At 36.6% G+C, this 8876-nt stretch overlaps 1 protein-coding gene across 6 annotated transcripts; it reads left to right on the top strand.

Moving 5' to 3' along the window:
* Positions 1 to 238: 238 nt before the first annotated feature.
* On the top strand, positions 239 to 8622 carry LOC120976553 (uncharacterized). 6 transcript variants are annotated; one of them, XM_040403673.3, is made up of 14 exons: positions 239 to 524; positions 1058 to 1135; positions 2037 to 2126; positions 3065 to 3221; positions 3301 to 3462; positions 3551 to 3646; positions 3748 to 3897; positions 3986 to 4036; positions 4593 to 4697; positions 4779 to 5031; positions 5149 to 5331; positions 5706 to 5892; positions 6000 to 6098; positions 8032 to 8622. In XM_040403673.3, exons 4-11 carry the CDS (start codon positions 3117 to 3119, stop codon positions 5307 to 5309), a joined length of 1083 nt encoding a protein of 360 aa, XP_040259607.1. In that variant the 5' UTR covers positions 239 to 524; positions 1058 to 1135; positions 2037 to 2126; positions 3065 to 3116; the 3' UTR covers positions 5310 to 5331; positions 5706 to 5892; positions 6000 to 6098; positions 8032 to 8622. The 6 variants fall into 6 exon arrangements, with proteins under 6 accessions (XP_040259607.1, XP_040259604.1, XP_040259606.1 ...); XM_040403670.3 differs by having other exon boundaries at positions 2547 to 3221; XM_040403672.3 differs by having other exon boundaries at positions 2037 to 2129.
* Positions 8623 to 8876: the final 254 nt, after the last annotated feature.

The following is an 8876-nucleotide window of genomic DNA, read 5'->3' as shown; positions in this document are numbered from 1 at the left end:
TATATTCTTGAGTTTACTTAGTGGAGAAGATGAAGAGGATCTTGTGTAGAATGCGAAGAGAGTTGTGCAAAATCAATCTTCAGTGAGGGCTGGGGGTAATTGGGGAGACGACGGGCTGCGGCGGCGCACCCGGAGGGCAATTCCTATTTGGCGCCTCAAGCGCCCGATTTAGTTGATTTTACAATCGGGTGCATACCCCCCCCCCCCCCCCTCGCATCGCGTATTTGGGCCTGGCCAGTTATCTCGCGTGAGCTACCCGGCTGCTTCGTCCGACCCCGTACCCTTCCTCTCCTTCGCATCTTTTTCCTCTTCCTTCTGTCTCCTTCGCATCTCTCCCCGCACCGCCGCCGACTGCTTCTTCTTCGTTTCCATCGGATCCACGTGCTGGCTTCTTCTTCGTTTGGATCGATTCCCCACGGCGGCTTCTTCTTCGTCTCCCTTATTTTTCTGGTTGGAACCCTAGGCGGAGGCCGGCGCTAGGTTTTGGATCAAACCCTAGCCGGAGATCGCCATAGATTCAGATGGTTCGTGGTTTCTCTCCGTCCAAATTTCTTGATGCTGCTTCATTCCATAGTGGTTGCGTTCATGCATGGTTGTATATGTGTAGGGGGGAGGGGGTAGTGATCTGTGTGTTTGGTAGGGGGTGCGGAGGGGGTGGTAGGGTTAGTCATCAGTGTTTATGTATGTTTTTGTGCCCAAGCGCGTTCAGATCTGGGTGGTTTTTTATTGATCTGAAACAAGTTTTTGCTTGATTTTTCTAGTCAGATTCGTTCTTATTAAGGTCAAGTTCTAGGGTTTCAATTTTGGGTATTTTGGACATTGAAATGCCCATCCTAGTAGTTGAGCAGCTACCACTATTTACTGTAATATGTGTGTATAGATGCATTAATACTGTTTTTTCTACTACACTGGGTTAGCTAGATGTGGTGTTGAATACAGACCTTGGCATTTTTTTGAAGACTCTTGATGTTCTTCCCAATAGCAGAAGTAATATGCTATTTTTTTTTGCGATCAGATGATGCTCACTACATTTTTCATATGCACTTCTTTTTTGCAGTACCAGATGGTATTCAAGATGCGCAAGACGAAGATATACAGCAGGTGGATGCAAGGGGTCTTTGTGATGACCAAGGCGGTATGTTCTTACTCCATCACTCATGCAACCCTGTTTGTGAGTTTATCAATTTTTTGTTCAAATCAGATTTGTTCTTTCTTGGCATTTCTTTTGCTCAAATGTCCGTCGACCTTATTCTAGTTCTAATCGAGCCGTCTAGGGGAACAAAATCTGTTAAGGGATGGATTAGCATTTTGATTAGGTTAGTTTTTAAGAGATTGTTTTCAGGTCGGTCATACATAATCACAAAACAGCTTAGGGTTAATTTCCAATCCATGTTCTGTGTGGTCTGATATGTTTCACATCTTTTGTTTTTTGTGAGGATGTGTGAATTATAACTTGTGGAAAAATCGAACAACATCGTTTTTCTACATAGCAATGATTGTAATGTTTTTTTGTGATGGTTGAATTTTGTCTTATGGTTTTGAATTATGCTATAAGATGGTAAATTGATAACTATTTTGTTTTCCAACTCTGCTGCTGTCGTGCCTTATTTATCTTGGGAAATCTTTTTAAGATTGCACTGTTGCTTGCATTCTTCTAGCTAGCATTGTTGGGCTGTTAGTTTGTGGTGTACTGGCCACACATATAGTGATAGCTGAGTTGCCATATCATAACCAATGCATTCTTCGAAGCGAAGTGGTGCTCGTTATCTCAACTAATGAATGAATTATCATCTTCTCTACAAGAGTGTAGTATTATCTGCTCTGACTCTGTTTTGTTACAGTTATGTTATTTGATATGTCCAAATGGTGATCCTGTTATGTTACTGTTACCACTGATACCTGAATCCATGAATGTTTTGTTACAGTTTCTTGTCAATGGACTTTAGTATGTTATGGTTTTCTATATTATCTGGAATATGATAGATTCATAAGTAGTTCTCGTTTGTTAATAGTTTTTGGTAAATCTGTATTTGCAGCAAAAGAAGGAGGTGGGGTTGGCCAAGTTGAAGAACTAGAAAGGGAGGAACCAACTGAATATCCTTCACGAGGTCTCCGCAATGACTCAGGTGGTATGTTAGTTTTTCTCTTTTCATTTTCTAGCTTTCAAATTTGGTATAGTATGATAGTAGATCAAATTGCTGGGAAAACAATTTTTGTGTCAGTTTTCTGGTCTTACCAGATGCTTGTATATTCATTTTTGCAAGTTGTCCTGTTTGAATGTTTAGTTTGTGTCTTTTTTTAATCATGTGTAGATCACATTTTTTTCCTTCTCAATAGTAACATGTTTTCTTCTCATTTTTTTCTTGAAGTACTTGTTCGACTAATCATTTTTATCTAAATGCTTGTTTTTATGTGTGTTTTCATATAGTTCAATATAGCTACTTTGTTTTGCTGGTCCTCTAGCATTTCTTGTGATACTCTATCGGGTTATGCTTTTTTCATATTTCATGTTTATTTATTATCAGTTGTTGTTATTTTTTTCATAGCCCGAGTGTTCCCTAGGAAGTTATGCAAGCCTACATACATTACCAGACTGTCTTTCAAGCGTTGGAATAAAACTGTTAAGAAGTTTAGTGACATTCAGTTAGGCCATGTGACAAAGTACAAAATGGAAGTTGTGCTTCATATGCCAAAGAAACTTATTTTCCAATGAATCTGCTTGAATGGATAGATCAGCATATGTTTGGAAGTAAAGAGCCGTGTTTCAAGCATAAGAATAAAGTTATCAAGATTACTAATGATATGGTCAACAAAATTTTCGATTTCCCTGGTGGCACTGAGCCTTTTATATTCAGTAGTGACGATCCCTAAGTGAAGGCAGAGGTTTCAGAGTTAAGGAACAAGTATGTTGATCATCGGAACAAAATGCCAATCAACAAAATAGAGGAGTTGATGCTTAGTGACGAGACAGAAGATGATTTTATCAGGAGCTTCACATTTTATTTCCTATCATCTATTTTGTGCCCTGCGTCATACTGGTAACATGAAGTTTTTGTACTCTAAGAGATGTTTCTGCTATCCCTTCACTTGACTTTGGGCAACTGGCACTGGATTTCATGCGTGAGGAGTCAGAGCGTCACTTTGAAATGATCACGAACACACCAACTGTTGAGGAAATGAACAAGTCTTCATATATTGGGGGATGTCTTCCTATTTGGGGAGTAAGTTCAATCTTCAGCTCCACTATTTTCTATCTCTCCACTTTCTATTTTACTGACCTGTTTATTTTTTAAATGGTAGATCATTTATCTGGATTTTGTTGATTTTGATGTTATTGAGAATCATCAGTCAAATGTGGATTACTCTCTTCCTCGGATATCTCATGTGAAGACTGAAGATTTCAAGTATCTTGCAATGGTTGATAGGAATTATGAGTTTAGGAAAAATTACGGGGTTTTACCAGTAAGCATCACATACTGTATATCGATTCTTGACTTATCTTTTTAGTTCCAGTATTTATTTTCATCATTTGTTCAACTGCAATTTGTAGCTGCGCGGCATATCACGCACCCCATATGCCAATGAGGCGCTTGTTAACAATGCTCCTGATGCTGCTGGTGTGTTTAATTCAGTTCCTTATGTGGAGGTATTTCTTATGAGTAGAATCATTCATTTCCATTTGGTTTCTTCTTTGTTGTCTTTTTCTATCTTATATAGCTAAACATTTATTTGTAATGTGAAATGTAGGTCAACAATGCCAATAGTGTTCCTGAAGCTCTGAATGGGAACACGTCAATTGATTCAAAATGTCCTCATATCATTTCAGAAGGTACCAGATGCACTGCAAAATTTGAACCAGGCGTAAAAGTGAAACCAGAGCCACATTTGAAATCAGAGGTATTTTTTGTGTTGTGCCCTTTTTACGTTCCTATCTAAGTGTTTTCTTGAAAGAAGTGTCCTGTTTACTAACATCTTTACAATCCAGGTTCCCTCCTATGATGTCTTTAAGCAGGAGCCAATCGGACCGAAATTTGAGGTATTTGTTTTTGTATTGCTCATTTATGTGTGTGTGCTATCTTTTTTTATCTCATGCTTTCATTCTTGGCCTGATTTCTGTGTGTTTCCTTATGTCCGGAACTTGTGTGTCCTGAATTCAGTGTACCAAACACCAATTTTCCTGGAATAGTATAACTTTTAAGGTTATTTGTGAGAGGTTAAGATTTACACTTGTGCTTAGCATATTCTGCGCTATGGCTATTCGGTCAAGTAGCACTTGTTCTAAGCATATTGTCTTTGCTCATTATCCCAGTCTGTTTTGTAAATGGCCAATTTGAATGCGGCAGGACTATATTCTGGATTAAGTGAATAAGTAGTGTAGTAAGATTGCAGCTGAATTTACTATAGATTTTTGGTAATTTGATAATACCATTTTCACTCTATTTTATGACTGATCATGACCAGAAGTTTTAATACTGGATTCGCAAGTAAACTGATATGGAACCTTTCTATTTGAAATGAATGTTGCATGTAGCTTATTGTCCTTTTGGCTAGTTAACTTGTTGTCTGAATTCTGTGTTTTTCCTTATGTCCAGAACATTTCTGTCCTGAATTCGGTGTACCAAACACCAATTTTCCCTGTTCACGTTACACCTCTGAATACCAACTCTGTTGATCAAGCAACTACTTCACAACCTAAGGTTTGCTTGAAGTTTTTCAAAAAAAATTCCTGATCCTAATTTTGATTGAACTTACAACAACATTTCAACTTCCTTTGTCAGCATGAAGAAATCTTTCTATCGACTGAAGCAGTTGATATCAAATTTTCTAGTGGAGTTAATGCAAAAAGAAGTTTTATATTGATTAGTTCCGCTTCTCCAAATGAAAGAGTCGAGCGCTTCCAAGGGACTCCAATCATTATTGAGGATGATTCTCCTATCACACCTGCTGCTGCGACTAACGAAGACATACCAGCCTCTCACTGTCATACAAGTGTAGGAATTCCAATGAACATGGACTTTGTTGACCAACGAGGTTATAATTCATGCATATTATGTTCTTTTCCTTTCTGTGTATTTCATTTTCTTGTAATATGAGTCTGGGCGCATTGCATCATTTAATGTCCAAACTTTTCCTATCTGTGATATGTAGGCTATTCTACAATTAATAATGCAGAAGCTGGACCAAGTACAGGACATAATACAATTGGAAAGAAGAACAGAAAAAAAGAGCAGCTAAACTTCAATCTCCTGATCCACCCAAGAAACTCAAAATATCTCGAGAAGTGGATATCTTCTTTTCCGAATATCTGAGGAAGCCTATCTTCCAAGAAGAGTTAATTCTCTTATTCCTTTAGTTATTTTATCGTTTCTTATTCATTAATTTATGAGGACTTTTTTTAGGCTAGACATCTACCTAGAAAAATTATTGTAGACATTTTCTAATCTGTGAGCAATTTTATGCACTAAATTAGTTGTAGCCATTTTTCCTCATATTTGTATTATGTAATGCCAACATTTTTTCTAACAACCAAAGGTAGTTGAGATGAACAACTTTGTAGTTCATATAATTTTAGACTAAAACGATGTTTATCTTTTTCTTTTTGGCTACCATAGTGTTGCATACGCACTAAATTAATTGTTAAACTATATTTTTAAGATCCATTTTCTCCATATATAACAATACTTATGCTTCTTTATTCTGTCCAGCACACTTTTTGTTGACATAGAGGGTTTTCCTGTAAGCTATGAGAATTACTTAAATTCATTTAAAGCGAGGGGTGAGATTGGAGATGAAGTGATGAACTCATTTATTCAAGTTCTTAACTACGAATCAAAGATGTCATCTAAAGTAAAGCCTTATGTCAAGAAGTACTGTTTCACTTTGTACTTCACTGTGAGTTTTCGTTCTAAACTACCTACCTGCTTCTCTTTTGACCATTTTTTCTTTTTACTTACATTCAAACTGAGCTTTTTACTAATTTGCATTTTGTTTGTTCACAGAATAAATTGTTGGTTCCCCTTGAGTTATTTGATCCAGTTACGTGCATACGAGAATTTGATAGGATTAATTCAGAAGAAAGCCTCTGGAAACAAGACTTGGTAAATCTTTTCAACTTATTCAATGTTAAGCAAGATCAATTCTATTTGTTTTATATACTCATTCTGCTGTTTCTTGTTGTTCAGTTATACTTCCCTACTATAAAATCAAACCACTGGGTTATACTTTCCATCAACTCTCTCTTCGAGAGATCTCACTTTTTTGATCCCTGTGGCACTATTCTGGGAACTACCCAAGAAGAACTTGTCTACAACTTGGTAAATAATTATTGACACATAATATCATTTGATTTCAACGGAAACAAATTTTTTTCTGCTCTACCACTTCTGAATATGTATTCTCTTTATGAGACAGTTCACAAAATTCAAATTTGGTTCATCAAATCACAGTTTCAGTTCATTAAATTCATATGCAATTCACTTCAATACAAACGAGTTCACTACTTTGGTTTAGTTCACGTCATTTCATGTTTTACTTCACCATTTTTCAAACTCAATTGGAAATTAGTTCAGAAAAAATAGTTCTGTTGAATTCAAAACTAGTTCACCAACGTTCAAGTGACCACACATTTTTGAATTTTAGTTGACAAATTTTAAAACCTAGTTCATTGGAAACTAGTTCACCAACATTCAAAATCCAGCTCACAATTTTCGAATTCAATTCATGAAATTTCAAATTTAGTTCACTTGCATTAAACATTTAGTTCACAAAATTCAATTCCAACAAATTTGTATTAAAAAGTAGTTCAAGAAAAATCGTATTAGTTCACTTTAATTCAAAACTAGTTCAGCAACATTCAAAATAACATTCATAAAAGTTCACTACTTTGGTTTAGTTCACGTCACTTCGGATTTTAGTTCACTACTTTATATAGTTCACGAAAACCCAATTTACTTCATGAAAACTCAAGTCATCAATTTTGTATTCAAACCAGTACAATTGTTTTCGATTTTAGTTCATGGAAAACCAAATTAATTAACTAGAATTCAAAACTAGTTCACCGACAATAAAAATATAGTGAACCAAATTCAAATTCAGTTGAAAATTTAGTTCACCAAATTCAAATTTGGTTCATCAAATCATAGTATTAGTTCACTAAATTCATATTTAGTTCATCAAATCACAGTTTTAGTTCACTAAATTCATATCCAGTTCACTTCAATACAAATGAGTTCACTAGTTTGGTTTAGTTCACGTCATGTCGGATTTTAGTTCACAAAAAATCAAATTTAGCTCATCAAATTCAAATTTTGAATCAAATTCAAAACTATTTCACCAACACTCAAATTTTAGTCCATAAAAAAAATCAAATTTAGCTCATCAAATATAAAATTTAGTTCACGTTGATGTGAGACTTTCTTCTTTTTTGTCTTCTCCACATAACCCCCATCATTATATTCTATTCCACCCATAGTGCTATATCCATGGCTCACGCTCATGTATTGGGTGAAAGTTGAAAAAATTTGAGATTAATAAAGTATGAAACAATTGCTTGGCTTGTCATCGGGGTTGTGCATGATGAGAGCATTCTTGTATGACGAAAATGGAGCATGACCAAACTATATGATTTTGTAGGGATTAACTTTCTTTGGTCATGTTATTTTGAGAAGACATAATTGCTTTGTTAGTATGCTTCAAGTATTATTACTTTTATGTCAATATTAAACTTTTATCTTGAATCTTTCGGATCTGAATATTCATACCGCAAATAAGAGAATTACATTAAAAATTATGCTAAGTAGCATTCCACATCAAAAATTCTGTTTTTATCATTTACCTACTCAAGGACGAGCAGGAATTAAGCTTGGGATGCTTGATACGTCTCCAACGTATCTATAACTTTTGATTGTTCCATGCTAAATTGTATTCTGTTTTGGATGATTAATGGGCTTTATTATACACTTTGATATTATTTTTGGGAATAACCTATTAACCGGAGGCCCAGCCGAAATTGATGTTTTTTGCCTATTTCAGTGTTTTGAAGGAAAAGGATATCAAACGGAGTCCAAACGGAATGAAACCTTCGGGAACGTGATTTTTGGAACAAACGTGATCCAGAGGACTTGGAGTCTACGTAAAGCAATCAACGAGGAGAGCACGAGGCAGGGGGGCGCACCCACCTCCCCCAGGCGCGCCCTCCACCCTCGTGGGGCTCACGTTGCTCTATCGACGTACTTCTTCCTCCTATATATACCCATGTACCCTGGAAACATCAGATACGGAGCCAAAACCCTAATTCCACCGCCGCAACCTTCTGTACCCATGAGATCCCATCTTGGGGCCTTTTCCGGCGCTCCGCCGGAGGGGGCATTGATCATGGAGGGCTTCTACATCAACACCATAGCCTTTTCGATGATGTGTGAGTACTTTACCTCAGACCTTCGGGTCCATAGTTATTAGCTAGATGGCTTCTTCTCTCTCTTTGGATCTCAATACAAAGTTCTCCTCGATTCTCTTGGAGATCTATTCGATGTAATCTTCTTTTGCGGTGTGTTTGTCGAGAGCCAATGAATTGTGGGTTTATGATCAAGTTTATCTATGAACAATATTTGAATCTCCTCTGAATTCTTTTATGTATGGTTGGTTATCTTTGCAAGTCTCTTTGAATTATCAGTTCGGTTTGGCCTACTAGATTGATCTTTCTTGCAATGGGAGAAGTGCTTAGCTTTGGGTTCAATCTTGCGGTGCTCGATCCCAGTGACAGAAGGGGAAATGACACGTATTGTATTGTTGCCATCGAGGATAAAAATTTGGGGTTTATATCATATTGCATGAGTTTATCCCTCTACATCATGTCATCTTACTTAAAGCATTACTCT

This window comes from Aegilops tauschii, chromosome 3 (assembly GCF_002575655.3).
Source record: "Aegilops tauschii subsp. strangulata cultivar AL8/78 chromosome 3, Aet v6.0, whole genome shotgun sequence".
NCBI lineage: Eukaryota > Viridiplantae > Streptophyta > Magnoliopsida > Poales > Poaceae > Aegilops > Aegilops tauschii.
Note: the sequence above shows the minus strand (reverse complement) of the source record. Positions and strands in the feature narration are given on the sequence as shown.